The sequence below is a fragment of the Dipodomys ordii genome, unplaced genomic scaffold (assembly GCF_000151885.1).
Source record: "Dipodomys ordii isolate 6190 unplaced genomic scaffold, Dord_2.0 Scaffold138, whole genome shotgun sequence".
In the NCBI taxonomy this organism is placed as follows: Eukaryota; Metazoa; Chordata; class Mammalia; order Rodentia; family Heteromyidae; genus Dipodomys; species Dipodomys ordii.
Genome location: NW_012267354.1, coordinates 2502263 through 2524488, shown reverse-complemented (window position 1 = coordinate 2524488; position 22226 = coordinate 2502263). Strand labels below are relative to the sequence as shown.

General features: G+C 37.8%; 3 protein-coding genes across 3 annotated transcripts; all 3 read left to right on the top strand.

Moving 5' to 3' along the window:
- The first annotated feature begins 5917 nt into the window (after window positions 1–5917).
- On the top strand, window positions 5918–6862 carry LOC105996982 (putative olfactory receptor 2B8). The gene has a single exon (XM_013031247.1). The coding sequence runs from the start codon at window positions 5918–5920 to the stop codon at window positions 6860–6862; it is 945 nt and encodes a 314-aa protein (XP_012886701.1).
- A 6406-nt stretch (window positions 6863–13268) lies between these two features.
- LOC105996981 (olfactory receptor 1F12-like) lies at window positions 13269–14219 on the top strand. Its single transcript, XM_013031246.1, has one exon. It carries the CDS (start codon window positions 13269–13271, stop codon window positions 14217–14219), a length of 951 nt encoding a protein of 316 aa, XP_012886700.1.
- Window positions 14220–16434: 2215 nt separating this feature from the next.
- Window positions 16435–20236, top strand: Zscan16 (zinc finger and SCAN domain containing 16). The gene is made up of 4 exons (XM_013031245.1): window positions 16435–16515; window positions 17623–18059; window positions 18997–19123; window positions 19712–20236. Exons 2-4 carry the CDS (start codon window positions 17676–17678, stop codon window positions 20227–20229), a joined length of 1029 nt encoding a protein of 342 aa, XP_012886699.1. The 5' UTR covers window positions 16435–16515; window positions 17623–17675; the 3' UTR covers window positions 20230–20236.
- The last annotated feature ends 1990 nt before the right edge of the window (window positions 20237–22226 follow it).

The window sequence follows — 22226 nt, the reverse complement described above, 5'->3', positions numbered from 1 at the left end:
TAGTCTTTCACCATAAATAGGATGCAATCTTGTCATCTGGAACAACATGGATGGAATTGCAGAATAATTATGCTAAGAGGAATAAGCAAGGGTCAACAAGACAAACATTGCATGATCTCAGTTAAATGTGGAAGGTAAAAAATACTATTTTCATGGTAGTAGAAAATAAAGCAATGGTTACCAGAGACTAGGTAAAGGGAAAAGGAAATAAGGAAAAAATTAGTCAATGGCTGCAAAGTTAAAATTGGGAGGAATAAGTTTTTATGCTTGATTACACAGTAGGATGGCCATAGTTATTAAAATAGCTACAGGAATAAATTTCAAATGGTCTCACCATTTGAATGTTTGAGGTGAAGAATAAGTGAACTATCCTGTGTGATCATTGCATAATTTATATCTGCATAGAAGGACCACATTGTACCCCATATATCCATATGATTATTGTCAATTAAAAATAAAATTAGGGGTCTGGAAGGTGGCTCAGTGATAAAGTGCTTGTCTTTTAGGCATGAGGCCCTAGGTTCAATTCCTTAGCATCACATAAGCAGAAAAAGCTGGAAGTGGTGCTGTGGCTCTAGTGGTAGAGCGTTAGCCTTGAGCTGAAGAGCTGAGAGACAGCACCCAGACCCAGAGTTCAGGCCCCATGACCGACAAAATAATTAGAACAAACATTACTAACATTAGCTTTTATGGTTTTACCTCCTAAGTCAATATATACTTGTGCAGGATTCTAAAATTTTGGATATAGTGGCAAAATAAACATTAATTATGGTGAATTAAGAGAAAACAATTCAAAAGTACTTTATTTTATTCTCTCTATATACTGATATTTAAGTGTACTTCCTCTAAAACTGCACAGTAACTTTAGAGGTAAAATAATGAACACAGGGCCTTTCCCATGCTAAGCATATACTCTGTCAATTAGCTATGCCTTCAACCCCCTATTTATAGTTTTCTGAGATAAAGGCTAGAAACACTGAATAGTAATTGAATCAATAGTACCATTAAAAAACTTAATTTTAGTGGTATATAATTGCATAAAGATAAACCACTATAGGAACTAAAGCAGACATTCATGCCTAATAATAGCTGTCTGTCTTTAAGTAAAAGAAATGATATTTCTAAAAGTAAAGATAAAGAATTTAAAGATTGGCCTAAAAATGAAATCAACACTAATAGGTGTATGAAGTAGAGACAATAGGCTCAAGCCACATCAATTGGACAGGAAAAGATCGATTATCTGTTGATACCACTCTCCAGAGCCTTCCTCTTGGGTTGCTCTCCAGAGGCAGTCAAACTCAGTATACCTCAACTGAGGCTAATGAGTTACTCGGCACAGGACACTCTTGGGGCTACTAAAAGTAAACACTTCTTCCAACACCTCAGTCCCTAAAGCATGTTCCTTGATTTTTGTAGTTTATAAAAATACTCAACCAATACAGCAATAGCCCTTTCATTTATGGGAAGATTCCATGGAATTTAGATTCCAACTTTTTTTTAGTTACAGGCTCAGTTGTCTATCCTAATTTATACCCCTTTTTATCTACTGGAACACTATAAAAATGAGTGGGAAATCTTCCTGGAAAACTTTATGCTAATTAGTTCTAAAGGCACTGGCTTGACTTGAACAATTCCATTTCCCTTGTCTTCAGTGATTATTCATTTTGAATATTATTTTAAGGGTGGCAATATTTAAGCATACTTTCATTATACAGGATTTGTATTTATCCTAAGGATTCTATCCTATCTACCTCATTCTATAACCAACCCAAAGTGCAGTTCTTCAACCAAATATAGGAACTTGGGACCATAATTGGGGAACAGTATTTAAATGAGGTTTATTTGCTTGATAGTAACTGTCCTTTCAGGATACAATCCTCTAGTATCATTGACCCAGAAAACTTTTTCAAAGACCATCTTGCTTCTTCAAGAAGGTAGATGAATGCCAATAATTTTTGTTACTCTTATATGGAAAATGTTATGTTGTTGGTCCAATTCAATTGTTCCCTAGGCCAGGTAACATTGTTCTTTCAACCTCTGATTCCTTTATTCAGAAAAAGATGGTACTTTCAGGAGAACTGATGTCTGCACATGAGTTTGCTACTAGGGTAAGTCTTCAAATAGAAGAGGAACCTAAACCCACATTAGACAAATCCTCTTGCATTACAGTAGTGAATATATATATATATATATATATATACATACATATATATATGTCAAATTTAGGTAATAGATCTTTTAAGTGTGCAATCTGTATTTGTGATTTAGATCTTTACTATGGAACAAAGATGCATGCATAAGAAAATTCTTATGTGAATATTCCTGCCAAGTTTGAATCCCTATTACTACAAGACTTCCACTATCCATCCACATTTTTAGACTGTGCATGCATATTTAGAAATCAAAAGGCAGCTTTACCAGTAATAATATTAACAATTATACATGAGAAGAATTCATTCTAGTTATGAACTTAGAATAGGATGGAACTAACACTGTCATCTTAGGCTATTCAACAGGAATTTATTACAATGGATCACTACAACTTGGCAAGTATGATTACAGTATTTTTATAGGTTGAATCCCACTCAAAGTAGATAGGTTGAAATACTAAGCAACAGTACTTGTCAATGTCACTTTACTTGGAAATAGGGACTTTTCATAGATAATCAAGATAAGGTTAAAAAATCAGTTTGGATAGTCCTTAATCTAATGTGAATGTTATCCTTTTAAGTAGAAGAGCTGACACACAAAGGAAGAGAGCCACTGAACTGTGGACATAGGGATTAAAATGTTGCAGGTGCGAGCAAGCCAGGCAATGCCAGAAAACTACCCAAACACTAGAAGATGGAGGCAAGGACTCTCCTCTACAGGTGTCAGAGGCAACATGGGCCTGCTCTTACTTTAATTTGGGATATTGAGCTTCTAAAACTGTGAGACAATAATTTCTTCTAAATCCTTTTAATTCCTCTAATTGTTGTGGGAAGTGTTAGGGAGCTAACATAACCATATAGACATTTATGTTAAACTCTTATGCTAGGTTAATTCTACTTTTGTAAATATAATGAATTAAGCATATCTTACCAGAGTTTTTGCTTTTCTTGGTGCAGATTACATTCTGTATATCACTGAGAACAAAATCATGTCCTTAGACTAAGTTAATAAGATATTTAAATGATCTCAAGGAAATAAGAGACTCTGCACTTAAACATTGTAAGAAACTTCAACTGGGCACCATGATGAAGTATATTTTTAGTAAGTCCTAAGGCACAAACATAGAGAAAATCATCAAAGGTAAGTATGAACAACATTTGATTTTTTAAAAAGTGCTAGCTGTTAAGGGTCTTTTTCTAACACTGGATATCTCAGAACAAGGCCTGATAATCTGAAACAGAAATTTTAAGCTGTATTTTTGCTGAAGAATGTGCTCAAACTGAAGAGTACTTATTCAGGATAGGACATTAGATGTTAGAACATAAACCTATCCACTTTTTAGAAAGAGTTGAAGAGCTTTGTCTGATTTTATTAACTTTTATTTTGAAGGAAAAATAGGAACTAGGAGTAAGATGCAGACATTAGAATCTCAAAGCTTACTAATAGGAAACTTAGAAAACTTAGAAAATAAAGCATTTTAACTCCAATTAATTGCATTTTAGGAGTTATTTCAAGTTTGGCCTGGCAATTTGTGCCATCAAAACAACCACTGAAAAGACAGGAGCAGAAGAGATTACAAGTACCAAGAATCCAACTGGAAAGACACAACAGACTGAAAGGAAAGTATCTTCTTGATTGGTCATGAATTTTGCTTCTAGAAAATAATGTTTAGAAAAGGCTAAGAGACTCTATAAGAGTCCATACAATACAACTTCAAAAAACAAATTAATGTTTGAATGTGTATGACTGCTTATTATTTGAATGTATGAGCAACTTGAATATCTTGACTGCATATGAGCAAATTCAAATTAAAGTACACTTTTCCAAGTCTTTTCCAAGACTGTCTTTCAGGCAGTCAAAATTTCCCTTATATAAGAAATAATGCAAGTATTTAGTAACTGTTGCTCAATATTTTCTTTAGCATTTGGGGAAATGGCTCATGTGATAACATGACTACCTAGCAAGGTCTAGGCCCTAAGTTTAAACCTCAGTACAGTTAAAAAAATATTTAAGATTTTTATTTGTTCTCTGGATATCTATAAATTTCTAAACTTCTTAAATTTGTTATACAATACCTATGACAGTGTTTTCATTTATCCAGCAAATGTTTTTTGTGTCTATGCCACACTCCTTTCTAGACTATGATGGTAAGAGCAAATCTTGTGGTTGCAGATGTAGCTCAGTGGTAGAGCATATGTATAGTATGCATAGGAATGGGGTTTGATGCCCAACTCCTCCAAAAAAGTAAAAATAGTATGACTTTTCCTCTGGGATTACTTATTATTAAACTTGTATATAAAGATGATGAGTGGCTGGGAATGTGGCTGAGTGGTAGAGTGCTTTCCTAGCATGCATGAAGCCCTGGGTTCCACTCCTCAATACCACATAAACAGAAAAAGCCAGAAGTGGCACTGTGGCTCACGTGGGAGAGGGCTAGCCTTGAGCAAAAGAAGCTCAGGGACAGTGCCCATGCCCTGAGTTCAAGCACAGGACTAGGAAAAGAGAGACAGACAGACAGACAGACAGACAGAGACAGACAGAGACAGAGAGAAAGGAAGATTCCAGTCCCAATAACTTTGATAGGAAAAAATGATTGTTTTTCTGAGGTTGAATTTTAAGAAATACAGAGTAAAAAGTCAAGAACATAGATTATTTCATGTACATTGAAGAAATTTAAAATAATTATAAAGTGAAAGAAAATGAAAGATTAAATCTTGTTCTCTGAAAATACTGTTTGCTGAAAATGTTAGCAATGATGATCATTTAGGACTGGACCTCTTTAAATGTGAAGTTTGAATATAGAGAATTCTAAAATCATTTTCAGTAGCTTTCCAATCAATCAGATGGCTCCAGGCTCCAGTACCCAAAGATTTATTGGTTTATGCATTAAAATGTATTATTCTCTGTCAAGTAAACTTGACAAATGGTGAATTTTTTATTCTAGGCATCTTTAGAATTCTTTTTTCTCTGCAAAAAACAGGAGTAGGAAAGGCAGTCTGAAATACTTTATTGATGGAAAATCAAAATAGAGAGATTGGGGATGTAGCAAATGTGTAAACTTATCCAGGGAATTCACACTTAACTTCTGGAGAAATCTTTAGAATGCATGCAATCATAAAAAGTCAATGTCCTTAACATTGATGAATTAATTGTGTTTTAAGTGGAGTCCATATAAATCCTGTCTCTGCCATTTATTAGGCAAGTCACCATAGGAAAATAAATGACCATCCCTCTTGGTGCCCTATATAGTCAACAAAAGTAATGGGAATGTAAATTTTGTGGGGAAAAGTCAAAAGTGCTTATGACATCAAAGATATGCCATACATAATTGTTTATCATCCACATCCCTTGACACCAAAAAAAGTGGCCATACGCTGTGGCTCAAGTGATAGGGTGCTACCTTAAGCTGAGGAGCTGAGGGACAGCACCCAGGCCCCGAGTTCATCCCCATGACTGACCAAAGAAAATCTTGCATGCAAATGTCCATAGCAGCATTATTCATAATAGACAGAAGTAGATGCTTAATGTCCCTCAACTGATGAATGAGTGGTAAAGAAAATGTTCTAAAATTGACTGTGGTAATGATCACACAACTCTGAATATACTCATACAGAGCAATAAAGAATATTCTCAACAAAAAAAGTGGCCATAAAAAACCCCTCAATTGTCCAGTCAAGCTTCTTTTACCTAGGCTAGAGGAAAAAAGCTGGCCCAAGCTTGCAAGATAAAAGTTAAGAAGTCTCTTGATTCCCACAGGTAGAATGCCATGGAAAGAACTAATGACAGCACCTTCTCAGGATTTATTCTCCTGGGCTTCTCCAACAGGCCTCAGCTAGAAACAGCACTCTTTCTTGTCATCCTGATCATCTACTTTTTTAGCTTTCTAGGCAATGGTACCATTATATTTTTGTCAATTGTGGATTCTCGCCTCCATACCCCTATGTATTTCTTCCTCTCCAATCTCTCTTTTATGGATCTTTGTTTAACTACTTGTACTGTCCCTCAGACACTGGTCAACTTCAAAGGAAAGGACAAGACCATCACTTATGGTGGTTGTGTAACCCAACTGTTCATTGCCTTGGGACTTGGGGGAGTGGAATGTGTCCTCTTGTCTGTAATGGCTTATGACCGCTATGCAGCTGTCTGCCGCCCACTCCATTACATGGTGATCATACATCCCCAGCTTTGCTTGCAGCTGGTTATAACTGCTTGGCTTACAGGGTTTGGTAATTCTGTGGTACAGACAGCATTGACCATGACTCTTCCCCTCTGTGGTAAAAACCAACTGGACCATTTCTTCTGTGAAGTTCCAGTGATGCTGAAACTAGCCTGCACCGACACTTCCATCAATGAAGCTGAACTCTTTGCTGTCAGTGTTTTCTTCTTGGTAGTGCCCCTCTCACTCATCTTAGTGTCCTATGGGCATATTACTCATGCGGTCTTAAAGATAAAGTCAGCCCAGGGAAGACGAAAGGCTTTTGGAACCTGTGGTTCTCATCTGTTGGTAGTGATCATTTTCTTTGGCACCCTCATCTCCATGTACCTCCAGCCTCCCTCCAGTTATTCACAGGACCTGAACAAAAGTATTGCACTCTTCTATACTCTAGTGACACCTCTGCTGAACCCCTTGATTTACACACTGAGGAACAAGGAAGTCAAGGGTGCACTAAGGAGAATAGTGGGGAGGACCACAGATTCAAGAGAGAGTTAATACACAGACTCAAAGCAATGTGCAGTAGAAGACATCTGGGCAGCTAAAAGCTAATTTTAACTTCATTAAGTCTTCTTAAAGCTTCTATTATGTGCTAGGCACTTTTCTAGGTACTTGATTATATAGGTGGATAGACGATAGATACAGAGATAGATAGACAGATAATCAGAGATTAAAACAAAAATTCTTGTCCTCATGAAGCTAAGTCTTCATATGAAGGGAATATAAGTAAACTAAACAAAGAATAATTTTGACATATCATATTAGAATGTTATGCGGGAATAAATGAATTATAAGTACCCATAACACCAGGGATTATTCTCAAAAGTGTAATTCACTGGCCAGTTCTTGAGGCAAAATAGATTGGTAATTTTCAAATGAAAGTTTTACTGAATATTTCAAATTCCATGAATTAACTACAATTGACTGTTAAAGATGTTTAGGATGTATATTTCTATATATAAGAATATATTCAACAAAGGTCTAAAAGTTAATAAAAACCTGAAAATATTTTCATTAGCCAGTGATTTCAAGGTATTTAAATATTTGATGATATAGATATAGTAACAGGTATTGAATCAGATTTATAAAATAAGATTAAAAAGAATTATCTGGTAAACTCCATGAGTTTATTAAAATATTTTCTTGAACATTTCTTATTTGGGCAATGGCAAGTTTGAGAATTTGTTGATATTCTTATGTTAAGAAATGCTAGAATAATAGACTTTTGTGCACTAATTGTTGAACTTCCTGATGATCTTCTCTGTTCATATTGAATAATTTTGAGTGACTTCTGATTGTTTTGAAGATATGAGTCTCTTATTGGCAATTTATTGGCCTCTTATTTATTTCTATATCAACCAGTTTCATTGGTAACGATATCAGTCTTGGAACACAGAAGTTTCAAAAAAAATAGTTCCCATGGAAAGTACTTTACAAAATACCCCGTGGATACATGAAACCTCAGCTAGTACCAAACCCTATGTATAAGCATGACATGATAAGGTTTTATTTGGAATTAAAAATACAGCCTCAGCTGGGCACTGACAGCTCACACCTGTAATCCTAATAGGCTAAGATCTGAGGATAGTGGTTCGAAGCCAGCCCAGACAGGAAAGTCCAATAAACTACTCAGAAATGGCATGAAATGGTGCTGTGGCTCAAGTGGTAGAGAGCTAGCCTTGACCAAAAGGAGGTCAGGGACAGCTCCCAGGCCAGAATTCAAGCCCAAAGACCATAATACACACACATACACACACTCACACACACACACACACACACAGAGGCAGAGACAGAGACAGAGGCAGAGAGAGAGAGAACGTCAAGAATTTTATTTTCATAGCAAATAGATTCAAGATGACAAGGGGCATTGTCTGTTATTAATAGGACTTTAACTTCCAACCCTTTCTCTTCCTTTTCTTTAACCTCTCAGCTGTAGTATTGGTAGAAACATTCTATCAGCAAGATCTTGCTTATGTAGCAGATCCAACTAGGTAATTTTTAATCATTTTTTTTTGAAATTTTAGCAGAGGTTTATTTTAGGGTAACAGAATCAAGTATGGAAAAGTGTGGGAGGGAATGTCCTACTCTCCTCTTTTAGTCCAAATTTATCCTTGAATCTACACAACCATCCCTCACTTGCAATAAAGAAATGGCTTGGTGTCACACATTTTAGGGGATTCCCCACCAAAATCCTGTCTTGTAGCTTTCAGGAACTTCACATTGTTATAAATAGAATTGCCTTTTCTGTTTGTATCTTGTATTCATAACGTATTTTCCTTCTTTAAGCTCTTATCATGCACTGTATCTGTAACTCTGGTGATTAAAGATAAAATAGTCAAATCAGCACCAATCTCACTGTCTTCTCCCCAGTTTCACAGATAGAATATTCATCTTTATTGTATATTTCAGTATATTTATTAAGTCTTGAACTACTTTTTTCTACCATAAATGCTTCATGCTTTGGGTCCATTGGTAAGTAAACGTAGTTATTTGAACACAAGCACTGCAATATGGTGACAACTGATGCAATCACTAATGTGGCTGCTCAGTGACTAATGGATGGAAGCATATACTGTATGCATATGTTGGACAAAGTGATTTGTGTGTGAGGCAGGAAAACACAGGACAGTGAGCAATGTCATTGTTACTCAGAGGAACATCAGATTTAAAACTTGCAGATTGTTTATTCCAGGAATTTCCCAATATTTTCAGACAATGGTAATGAAAACTGCAGAAAGTGAAACTGTAAATACCCACCTAGGCACTTTTTCCTTTTCAGAAAAATAAGCTTTCTTGGGCTGGCAAGGTGGCTCAGTGGTAGAATGCTTGACTTGCTTGCATGAGGCCCTTGGTTCAATTCCTCGGCACCACATAAAGCAGAAAAAGCCAGAAGTGGCACTGTGACTCTAGTGGTAGAGCACTAGCCTGGAGCTGAAAGAACTGAGGGACAGCGCACAGGCCCAGAGTTCAGGCTCCAAAGGAAGGAAGGAAGGAGAAAGAAAGAAAGAAAGAGAGAAAGAGAAAGAGAAAGGAAGGAAGGAAGGAAAAGAAAAGAAAAATAAGCTTTTCTTGCATCTTATGGACTTGGTTTATTATCTCATTCAAAGTAGTCTTATGTGGCTTCTACTTATAAGGAAGATGTGCCAGATTATAGCAAACCAATATTCCCACTATAAGGACTTGAAAACCTGAGATAAATCCTATTTTTAAAAGACATAGCCAGGTACCGATGGCTCACACCTGTAATCCTAGCTACTCAGGAGGCTGAGATCTGAGAGTCCTCATACAAAGCTGACTTGGGCAGGAAAGGCCATGAGATTCTTATCTCCAATAAACCACCAGAAAATCAGAAGTGGCTTTGGCTCAGGTGGTAGATCTCTTGCCTTGAACTAAAGAGCTCAAGGACAGCACCCAGGCTCAGAGTTCAAGCCCCATGACTGACAAAAAAAAAAAAAGACATAAAGCCACGTATATGAGAAGTGCTATGCAGATGAAAATAAGAAATAGGAGGGGACAAAAAGAAATAGGAGAGAATGCTTATGAACTGATCGTAAGTGCAGGTTTTCTCCCTTAAGGAGAATATGTCACACTTGAGTGAGCTTGGCTCAGAGACACGTGGCTTGGCACTATAGCCTTTGGCGCTTACGTTGGAAGCAATGCCTTCAAATAAGACTGTATAACTTTACAAGATGAGTCATCCCCTCAATGCCATGACTGACAGCTTTATACATGCCAGAAAATCACTTAAAAATAAAGACAATTATTTAAAAAGAGATCTCACTCATTTATGTCATACCCCTTTATTCATTCTTTCCTGAATTCATGTTTTTGCTACTGTTTGATACAATTGTTTTAATAAAAAAAACTCTGTACCATTACTAAATGGAAATGTCCCAACAACATCCCATCTACAAATATAGACTCTGCTTATGATCCAGGACCTGAAATAAGGCGCTACATTTCTGATCTCTGTATACCTATTGTGACAATAAAAAGGGTAATTTTGTCTCCTGGAATATTTTAATGGTGCAGGATTCTATTAATTTCAGCTACTTCTACCATCCTGGAAAAGCTGGGATTTTTTTAAAGCAGCTTACTTGAATAAAGTGTGATACAACATTTATGTGTGCATAGTCTGTATTTAATTCGGAAAACATTGGAATTATATAACTTATAAGCTGGTAATTTCCCATTACTGATATTCTTCTTCAGCAAAGAGTTAAAAGATTGAGCTAGACAAAATTATCCACATACTTTATGTTCTGTGTGTGTACATATATAAAAGTTTCAAAATAGGGTGTGTGTGGCTCATGCCTATAATCCTAGCTATTCAGTAGGCTGAGATCTGAGGATCATGGATCAAAGCCAACTCAGGCAGAAGACTGCAAGATTCTTATCTCCAATTAACCACCAGAAGTGGAGCTGTGGTATAGCACTGGACTTGAGCAAAAATATGCCCAGGGACAGTGCCTAGGTCCTTAGTTCAAGCCCCAGGACTGGCACACACACACAAAAGGAAAAAAAATTTAAACCATATTGGAATTTTCCAGAACAAATATAACCCAAAATAGACCATAGAAGTATTTGAAGAAGAGTATTATCTATTCCATGTAAGAATGTTATCTTAACCTCAGTGTTTCCACTGAAGATAACATATAAGATCAGCAAGTCTTGGCCATAAGTCTATGATCTCACCTCCTTTCCCATAAAATGGATACTTTGATCTCAGACAACACTAACAGGTCAGGTCAGTTCAATAATGGTATTATTAAGAGTGCTTCAGGAAGGGAACTGCCATTTGCAGAATTGGTCATTCCTACTTAGAATGATTTCTTTCTTAGAAATCTTTTCCTAATTCAAATTGGAAACAGTTGTTACTGGTGTCACAGGTATATATGTTTTATATTTGGGATCTTCTTGGGGAGCAGAGAGTGAGAAAAGCCTATGAACAATCTTCAGATCTTTTAGTTCCTTAACTGTCCCTAGAGAAGTGTCTGTATCCCTATAGTAGGCTAATGCAGATGGGAAATCCACCAGGAGAATAAGGCAATTATTGTGAGAGTTCAGGGAGCTTGTCAAGATCGGGGTCCCTGGGGGTTCCACAAAGCTACAAAGAAGCTATACATTTTAATGCTTTGGTCACTCTTTATTCTCACTGCATAGGGTTATATAACCTGCTTCAGAATCAACCCTTTCCTCAATCTTAAATATTCTGGGGAAAGGGAAAATTTATCCCAAGGTTTATATTTCCCATTACTTCTGACTTGGAAGATTTAGAAGCTAAATTTTCTGCCAAGGAAGTCCTGCTATGAGCCCCTGGTAAGTACAATGGGAAAAGAACTTGTCTTTTCCTTAGAAAAGACAAGTTCAGGCTTCACCCAAGGTCAACAATCATTGCTTAATATATATAGTAGGTGCCTCAGAGCCAACAGTGGAATTTGTTATTTGAACAGTGAATGCCAACTATCTCAAGGGATGAATTCCATGATACAGCATCTGCTTAGTGAAAAGTGTGCTAGATTCCAAATCAAATAATCTTATATCCGTCGATAGGAGTGGGACTCAATGATATTGCCTAGCCTGCACGAGCCACTGGTTCAGTCTCCAGCATCACAATAAAAAGAAAAACAGAAATCTTATTTCAGACCAGGATTATGCCAAAACTCAGTGTCTACATAACAAGAAAAACGTATGGTACACATTATGAAAATGTTGTAAAGATTAAGAAAGTGGAAAAATATTTATGTAGTCTGGCATAGAGTACTTGAAAGTAGCAACTTTTCCTTTTATATTTTTCCTCGCTTGGTGAAAAAATTATGATTTTGTAACATAGTTATAGAGTTTACTAGCTTGGGTTCATGTGCTTCTCTTTGTTTTACTACATTTCCAACAGTAAAAATATTTTGACCCAGTGTGGGGGTAGGTGGGGGAAGGAAGGGATAGTAGGAGAAAAACACAGGCAGGGGTAACAATGCTGGACAAGAAATGTACTCATTACCTTACTCATGTAACTGTAACCCCTCTGTACAGCATCTTTACAATAAACTAATATTAAAAATTTTTGACCCAAAAAAATGAGGTAAAGTATCTTCAATCTACTTTATCACCAATATCATCAGTTAAGTATAAATTAAAAGGTCAATAAGCATTCATAATTCTGAATAAATCTATTTCCAGGAGTCTATATTATAGCTTCTTTATTGGTCCTAAAAAGTATTAAAAATATTTTTTCTCCTTCTATAATTTTTTCCTACAATAATCCCTTTATTCATTACTATAAATTGTTTCAGTAATCATATAAAATCTTTAACAGAATCATTCAAAAGTGTAGAGTGGTTAGTAATAAGTATAGTTGAAAATAAAAGGAAATATATCAGAAAAAAATCATGCTAGTGGGCATGAACTTGCCCCAAATCTATGTTGTAAATTTTTTTTTTTAAGATAGGCAGGAGGCAGTGGCACATACCTATAATCCTAGCTACTCAAGAGATTGAGATCTAAGGATTGGAAGCCAGCCCAGGCAGGAAAGTCCATGAGATTATCTCCAATTAACAATCAAAATATTCAGAAGTGGAGCTGTGGCTCAAGTGTTAGAGCACTAATAAAGCTCAGGGAGAGTACCAAGGCCCTCAGTTCAAGTCCCAGGACTGGCACCAAAAAAAAAAAAGTACAGATCCTATAAAAATCTAAGGTAAGTAGAGTTTCCAGTAAAGGACAGATGTACAGACAACTGATGAGGTAGAAGGATATACGTAAGTATTAGCAGAGAGTACCACAGAGAAGATAAGGGGGCCAAGAAAGACTAGTTGGTAAATAGAATTAAGACCAGGGTGAACATACAAAACTAGTAAGGGATTTTTTAACCAAGCAAAAATTTAATTTCACTCTCTGGGTCTTCACGCAGATGCAAGCAATGGAAAAGGAAAACCAGACAAATGTCTCTGAATTTCTCCTCCTGGGCTTCTCAAATTGGCCAGGGCATCGGGCACTCCTCTTTGCAGTTTTCTTGTGTCTCTATTTAACAGGACTCTTTGGAAACTTGCTCATCTTGCTGGCCATTGGCTCAACTCCTCACCTTCACACACCCATGTATTTTTTCCTTGCCAATCTGTCCTTGGTAGACCTCTGTCTTCCTTCAGCTACAGTCCCCAAAATGCTTCTGAACATTCAAACCCAGACTCAATCGATCTCCTATTCTGGATGCCTTACTCAGATGTATTTCTGTATGATGTTTGCCAACATGGACAACTTTCTTCTCACAGTGATGGCCTATGACCGTTATGTGGCCATCTGTCATCCTTTGCATTACTTCACCATTATGACACAGCGTCTCTGTGCCTGTCTGGTGGCTGTACCTTGGGTCGTTGCCACTTTGAACCCTCTCTTACATACTCTCATGATGGCCTCTCTGCACTTCTGTTCTGACAATATCATCCACCACTTCTTTTGTGATGTCAATTCTCTCCTCCTTCTCTCCTGTTCAGATACCAGCCTTAATCAGCTGATGGTTCTAGCTGTGGTGGGGCTGATTTTTGTAGTTCCTTCAGTGTGTATCCTGGTATCTTACAGTCGAATTGTCTCTGCTGTGATGAAAATACCTTCTGCCCAAGGAAAACTCAAAGCCTTCTCCACCTGTGGATCTCACCTCACCTTGGTTGTTCTTTTCTATGGAGCAATCACAGGAGTCTATATGAGTCCTTCATCCAACCATTCAACTGAAAGAGACTCAGCTGCATCAGTAATTTTCATGATTGTAGCCCCTGTGCTGAATCCCTTCATTTATAGCCTAAGGAACAACGAGCTGAAGGGAGCCTTAAGAAAAACTCTGGGCCAGAGAAAAATCTTTTCCCAATGACTTACCTGGACTGAAAGGAGTTCAACAAAAGAGAAAACCTAGTGAGATCATTATTTGAATTGTCAATAGCAAAGTGATATAATCACAGCTTATCCATTCTGGCATTTTTCTGATATAAATAGATACTCTTTGAGTCCCTGAAAAGCCACAATGAAATATAAGATCATCCATAAAGCATATCATGAAGACAACTCCCACAGTCCAGATTTACATTCATGTATACCACCAAGAGCACAAAATAGAATGTTTTCCATTACTCTCCTCCTCTTAGAGTCAGTAAGTATAGGTAATTATAGTGTTGTACATGAGAAACACTAAGGAATAATGTCATTATTTTGTGAACAGTTCAAATAAATGGTAAGATCAAAAAGAAGATACTGGTGAACATGTCAGTGGTCAAATTGAGCTGTAAGAAAATGACAACACATAACATGGTTATGTCTTGAACATGGTTGAAACTTTACATGGCACCAATGAGAACACTCAAAATCTTAGAAGAAGACATGTAGGAAAGAAGGAGCATGGTATCTATATTGAAATTTGAATAAATTAATCTACACGTAGTAAAGAATCCATATTAGACATTGGTAAGATAAGGGGTAGATTGTCATTTTTATTATTAATAAGTTTTTTATTGTGAAAATACCATACAGAGGGGTTACAATTACATGAGCAAGGTAATGAGTACATTTCTTATCAAGCATTGTTGTCTCCTCTTTTGTTTTTCCCTTACCATCCCTGCCCTCCCATCTCCATGACTACACCACACACCCCCCTTCAGCCAAAGTTGTAAAATTCATTTTTGGACATAGCATCTTGTACATTTCATTGTTGCAATGGGTCCACCTGTATCCCTGTTTAAACAATTTGTTTTTCCCTTCCCCTCCCCAAATTATACCAACATCAAATACAGTGAAAATTGGGGTTATTCTGTGGGGGAGAGACATACATAGTCATTTTCATCCTAATGTTTTATACTTACTTATACTATATGCATTTACTATTGCCTATCTTCATTCTCTTGTGGAAAAGAACAGGATTTATATTGAAGTCTGTATCTATATAGATCTTTGTGCTCACCTACAAAGAATGCCTAGACTGTTATCCATCATTTAAAAACCTATATAGTTATTGAGTCAGAATAGAATTACCTATAAAAGATTATATCTGCATTGGAAGCCTGTGTCCTTATGACTTGATTTGGAACTTGTGTTTTATTAACTGGGTATATACTGTCCCTACAGTTCTGAAAATGTGCCTTTTCTAGATATATCATCTATGTCATATTTGCTTATTTGACATAAAATGCTACAAACTGCAAACAAACTCCACTGTCGACTTTTGCGTTTGTTCTCCCTTTTCCTGAAACATTTTTATTCCTAATGGCCCATTCCTTTAGGTCCTTCAACATTTGCTCAAATGCTAAGGAGAAAATAAAGGAAATAGGGAGTTTGGGGTGAGATTGAAATGATGCAACATGAATAGATTGCTCATGGAGGACCTCACAAATGAATTGTGGACACAGTCAGGACAATATTTTTCATTCATCATATTAATAACTATAAAAATATAGCACTGTGTTGACAATATAGGTAGACAAGAGCATAGCCAATGGCTTTCAAGATTGACGATTTGATACTAACAGAAGTCAAATGTACTCACTTTACAATCGAGTAATTCTAATATGGACTAATATATCCTTACACATGTGATGTAGGTTGACTGATTTTTGCAATGGTAGCAACATTACTGGGGGTAGTTCTTAAATTGTGGCACATATAGACAACTGAATATTATGCAGTTGTTCTATTTTAGCAAGATCCAGGACATCCTTTATGTACAAGATCAGTCGGTAGGAGGGAAAAGAGGCAAAGTGATGAAACGCAGCAGTTTGTGTCGCAGGAACAAAACGAAGATAATACATATTTGTGCAAAAAATCTATGGAAGGATCTGTTAAGATAAACAGTTGAATTTGTCAAAACTGGACACGTGGGGTCGTTTCTTTTTAATAAGCTTATGCAAATGCATTACTTGGTTAAATTACTTGTTTTATAGTAACAAAAAAAAAAATCTCGAGACGGGTGGAAGATTTTGTTAAAGGGCCAGTAATTTGGTCCTCCAAGGGGGAGCGCGGCAAAAAGCCGTGGGGCTGCCATCGAGGCTCGGGTTCCTAGAGCGGCCCGGAAGTGCCAGCGAGGCCACGCTGGGCGCCAATTGGTCTCCTTGAGTCGAGGCTTTTGTTCAGGGCTGCTGTGGGGACGCTGGCCGTGTCACCTGTGCCTCTCGACGTGCGAGGTGAGTGTTTCTCGGACCCCCTTCCCCCAGGTCCCAAATGGAGCAAAGGAGGGAACAAAGCACAACTGTGGTCAGCAGCTGCACTGTCCGCACACCCTCCTGTCGTGGGCTGTGTAGGCTCCAGTGCTGACCCCCAGGGCGACAGATCTACAAAAGAGAAGGATTTGGGCCGACCTTCCTGAAAAGCCTGGGCGGAAGGAGACCTGTGCATCTCGGCACGGGGAATGCTGAAGAGCCTTTTAACAACGTCAATAGTAGTTTGTTCAGTACAGTACTTACTTTGGGCAGCTGACAAGCCAGGTACCCTGTGTAAGGTCCGCTCCTGGATGGCCAGCTGACTCCACCCTCCTCGCAGCAAAGTCTCCACCCAGTACCTGCGTTACCTAGGCAACTGGGACACCTGGAAGAGGTCACATCTGCATCCGCTGAGGTCACTTCTGAATTTGATGTGGCCACACCTTTCCCCACCCATATCCTACATAAGGCCAAGCCCAGGCCCAGACGCTCTCTTGCTGCTCTTTTCTTGCTCTCTCTGTTCTATTCTAGCTCTCTCTCTGTTCTTTTCTTGCTCTCTCTATTTCCCAGCCACGTGGAGTGCCAACCTTGCCTGGTCCCATCAGGTCTACTGAATACACCTACCTCTTACCTGAATACCACGTAAGTGCTGCTGTTCTTACCCCTCTTTCTGCTCTTTTCTAGCTCTTTCCTCTCTTTCCCAGCTCTCTCATTCCCAGGCCTTTCCCAGCCACGTGGAGTGCCACCCTTACCTGGTCCCAGCAGGTCTACTGAATAAACCTACCCCTTACCTGAATACCACGTGCATGCTGGAGCAGTTCTTACTCGGCTACCTCTTTTTAAAAACCTAACACCCTGCAGACCTTTTGTCATTTAATCTGTACCTCCACCCAGTGAGATACTTGAGGATCTGCATTCTAGTCTAGAAAAGTAACTTCTACATGCTACAGCCTGTCCCACTGTTCTTTTTTACAGCATCGCATGAGACTAGTTTTCTGAGACTCCGTTCTAGTGGCTTGACTTTATTAGTGTGTTTCTTATCATTGCAACAGACTTTATCCTTTCTGTATGTAACAACTTTTTATGCCGTAGGAGTGTCTTTAAGGCCAAGATCCCAGAGGGAGGATTCATCTGAAAAACCCAGAATGGCTGTAGCTGTGGAACCTGAAGGACAAAAAGGACTTTTGAAAGTGAATGTAGAGAACTGTCACTGGGGACAGGACTCCGTGTCACAGAAGTACAGTCCTTATCGGAGGGAACTCTTCCGGCAGCACTTCAGGAAGCTCTGCTATCAAGATGCATCTGGACCCCGGGAAGTTCTTACTCAGCTCAGGGAGCTTTGCAGCCAGTGGCTGAGGCCAGAATGCCACACCAAGGAGCAGATTTTAGACCTGCTGGTGCTGGAACAATTCCTGAGCATTCTGCCTAGGGACCTGCAAGCAAGGGTGCAGGTCCACCATCCAGAGTCTGGAGAGGAAGCAGTGACCGTGCTGGAGGATCTGGAAAGAGAGCTTGAGCCGGGAAAGCAGGTGTGATGGGGTGATTGTTGGCTGGGAATGATTAGGGTGTGTGGACCAAAACAAAACAAAAGGCTTGTAAAAGAAATAACTGAAGGTATTCAATATGTATAACCTTGAGAAAAACAAGGTTTAGGGAGAAATATGACTGTCCATACCAAATAACTAAAATGTGGCTTTATGAAGACAAGATACACTAGGGAACAGACTGATTCTAGGCAGAGTAGGATCAGTAGGAAGTTTTAGGAAAGCAAATAGATACCTGGGGAAAATGAAAACTTTCCTAATGTGACTATAAATAAATTGGATTACTGCATTACTAATCCAAATAAATTAGATTAGGCATTAAGTATCTGCCTTCCATAAATGTATTCATGAGGATTCAAGTAGATGTCCAAGACATTATACACAGCACCATCCAAAAATTTAAATATATATATATGAAGATATATGTAGTGCATGTGTGTGCTATATTTGTAATTTTCTAGTCGTCCAGGATTATTTCTAATCATTTTATTTAAATGAAATAAATTTTATTTAATCTAAAATATGTAATTATGTAATCAGTACTTAACATGATATATTTTTAACGTTTTCAAAATTTCTTATGTATTTTACACTTAGCATACTCCAGTTCATACTAGCTACATTTTAAGTAATAATATTTTTCTATAGCTACCATATTGGATAAAATCTCCCTTTGCTAGGTCAGATTTCTCAAGTACTGTCCAAATCCCAAGTCGATGATCCTATACCCCTATAAGATCATTGGGAAAAGGGACCAAAGTCCTGAACTATATAGATTAAGCTTTCTTCTAATCATTGCAATATAAAATTGATTCAAAAATCTGTCACCTTTTCTATGCAGGGGCTTCTATGAACCTTTTATCTAAAGTTTTTTCAGTTCCCACAAAATCTGACATACTCAATTATACCACCTGTTTCTCAGATTGCAGACGATTCAGAAAGCAAGGACACGTTCATGGACAAATTGGTTGCCTTGGAAAAACCATATGAGTCACTAAATAGCCAGCCTCAATCAAAGAAGACTCCACTGAAACACGAATCTGACAGTGGTAAGGAACTAGAGTTTTGTGACCATGTGTTGCTAATAATACAGTACCACAGGCTGCATATGTTAAGTTTATTTTGGCTCCTAGTTCTGCAGTAGCCAAAGGTCTAGGGGTTGCATCTATTGATGGCATTCATTCTAGAAGAACAAATCCTTATTACACAAATTTTATTTTTCCTTCAAAAATTTTCTCAATAATCTATCCTACTGCTCTGTTATCCTCACTTATGATGGTACCAAATTATGATATGCATGTTATAACTTCTCATTATTTTGTAATACTTCTTTTTGATGGTTGTGGGGCTTGAACTCAGGGCCTGGGCACTGTTCCTGAGCTATTTTGCTCAAGACTTGCACTCTACCACTTTGAGCCACAGCAGTGGCTGGCAATTAAAGTGGAGATAAGAATTTCAGGGACTTTATTGCCTGGGCTGGCTTCCAACCACTATTCTCAGATCTTGGCCTCCTGACTAGGATTACAGGTATGAGTCACCAGCACCCAGCTTGCTTTATAATACATTTATACTATTTATATGTTCTTTCTTTTGCTTCACAAATATAGAATGACTTATTTATGTACTGTTTCTTACAGGTAGTAAAACTAGGATTAAGGAAGAAGTATCATCACATGAAGATATGCCCAAAGATATGGAATTCCTTGAGGAGATAAACAACAGACTTACCAAAGATATTCCTTATTATCCTGAATCCAAAGATTTAATGAAAAATGAGGGGAGATTAGAATGGCAACAGAAGCAAAGAAAACGATATAACTGTGATGAATGTGGAAAAAGTTTCAGTAATAGCTCAGACCTTAGTAAACACAGGAGAACTCACACTGGTGAAAAGCCCTATAAATGTGATGAATGTGGAAAAGCTTTCATTCAACTTTCACATCTCATTGGACACCATAGAGTACACACTGGTGTGAAACCCTATAAGTGTAAAGAATGTGGGAAAGAGTTCAGTGGGCGCACAGGTCTTATTGAGCATCAAAGAATCCACACAGGTGAAAAACCCTATGAGTGTGATGAATGTGGGAGGCCCTTCCGTGTAAGTTCATCTCTTATTAGACATCAGAGAATTCATTTAGCAAATAAATTCTACTGAAAAGGTGCAAGTAGAGACCTTATAAATCTGAACAAAGCTTCAGCCATCATTAAAAAACTTTGGCAGCAGAATCTACATGTGTATAACCATATCTAAGATACTTAGAGATAGGGTCTTAAGCAATTCACATCACAGGTATGAGTAATTAGAGTCTAGGATGATGGGTATGATAGTGAAGACGAACAATTTCAAAGAATGCTGCTGATTCTGCTGGTCTCTTTTATTCCAATATTTCATCAAGCATTTCAGCAATTTGGAAATTATAACATTCTATGTTGTTTATATAACAGGCAGCACTTCCTTTTAAAGTGAGTGAGCAAGAGACCACAGACAAGCTGGGGACCTCTACAATTTCCAAAAATGAAAAACACTTCTCTGGGGAAAGAACTTCACTATAGTTTATTCCTAAGTATTGCTGTCCATCTTTATTTTTCCCTTTTCTTGTTCTATTGCAAAGGTCCAGAGTCCAGTCATCTTACTTTTGCTTTAACATTTTTTGGTGCCCCTCAAAACTTCACTGGTGACATACTAGAACTCTACTCTGAATTTTTCAGAAGGGAAGAGAAAGTGGGCCAGTGCTTGGAGCTTGCTAGGCAGGTACTCTACTGATTCAGCCAAGTTTCAAACCCTTTTTGCCCCCTAGTTTTAAAATATGGGTTTTTTGTTTGTTTTGTTTTGTTTTGCCTTAGTTGGCCTGAACCATCATTATATTTATGCATCTTGAAGTAGTTGAGATAACTGCTGCATCAATACACTGAGCCTTTCCCACTGAGATGGGTCTTATGAACTTTTCTATCTGAGCTGGCCTGGAATTGTGAACCTCCCAATCTCAAGATTCCCAAGTAGTTAGGAATACATCTATGAGCCACTGCACTGGCTTCAATCTCTTTGGTTTGTTGTTTGTTTGGTTTTTTTCCTTTCCCATATTGTCACTAGTTACCAACCCATTTTAACCCAAGTAGAAGGTAAGAGATATGAAAGAAAAAGAAAAACTAAAGTGCACTAAAAATTAATTTGAAATAAGTGTTTTGGTCACAAGGTCCAGAAACATTGAACTAACTTCCTGGGTTGTACTATTTGCTTGTTTTGCTGTGATGATTAGATGGCAAGCCCTTTAAAACATATTAAGACTAATATCTGATCGAGATGGGTGGACAAAAATGAGGGAGGGATCAGAAATTAGGGAGAGCTAAAAACACTGGAGGTTACTGCCTGCAAGAGCTGATAAAGTAAGGTAACGTTTTGAGGGACACCAACATTTTTTTTTAAGTGATTGGGAAAGGTACAGAGAAATAAAATCATAGGACCAAAACAACAATGACACTTCCTACAACTACTCTGACTCCTGCCATTCCTATATACTCTGAAAAGTAAAAAAATCTTTATACAAGTATATAAAGAATGAACATAAACTTGTTTCCTGGATTTTATGGTCTTAACATTAGGATTAGAAGCTTATAAATGTATTTTTGTTTTTAAATAAGCGGTAATGGGCACTGGTAATCCTAACTACTCTAGAGGCTGAGATCTGAGTATCCCAATTTGAAGCCATCTGGAGCAGGAAAGTGTGAAATGTTTATCTTCAATTAACCACTGAAAAGCTGGAAGTGGAGCTGTTCAAGTGGAAGACTGCCAGGCTAGCCTTGAGCAAAAAAAAAAACTAAGGGACCGTTCCCAGGACCGGCAAAAATAAAAGTGGGAAAGAAAGTTTTCTACGATTGAAATACGTAAAGCCTGTGAAATATGTAGACACAAAGAATGTATGTTCAATTACTTTTTCAACAATGTATAGTGTAAGGTGTACAGTTCCTAAGTGCATTCACAGACCTATAAAATACGATTAGCAGGGATTTCTTAAATTTTCAGTCAATAATGGAGACCTGGATACACTGTACCAGTTCCACCTTGGGCCTCTGCACACTTGCAGATTTATCCTGGAAGAAGAGGGCGTTACCCTTGCCTGCCTACGCCAGTCTAACACTAGTCAGGGACGCGAA

What these genes read in the sequence shown, in the direction of transcription:
- LOC105996982 (XM_013031247.1), top strand. Translation starts at nt 5,918, where the DNA reads ATGGAAAGAACTAATGACAGCACCTTCTCAGGATTTATTCTCCTGGGC.
- Zscan16 (XM_013031245.1), top strand. Translation starts at nt 17,676, where the DNA reads ATGGCTGTAGCTGTGGAACCTGAAGGACAAAAAGGACTTTTGAAAGTG. An exon ending in AGCTTGAGCCGGGAAAGCAG is followed by an intron (nt 18,060 to 18,996) that starts GTGTGATGGGGT and finishes CCTGTTTCTCAG; the next exon opens with ATTGCAGACGATTCAGAAAG. An exon ending in GAAACACGAATCTGACAGTG is followed by an intron (nt 19,124 to 19,711) that starts GTAAGGAACTAG and finishes TGTTTCTTACAG; the next exon opens with GTAGTAAAACTAGGATTAAG.
- LOC105996981 (XM_013031246.1), top strand. Translation starts at nt 13,269, where the DNA reads ATGCAAGCAATGGAAAAGGAAAACCAGACAAATGTCTCTGAATTTCTC.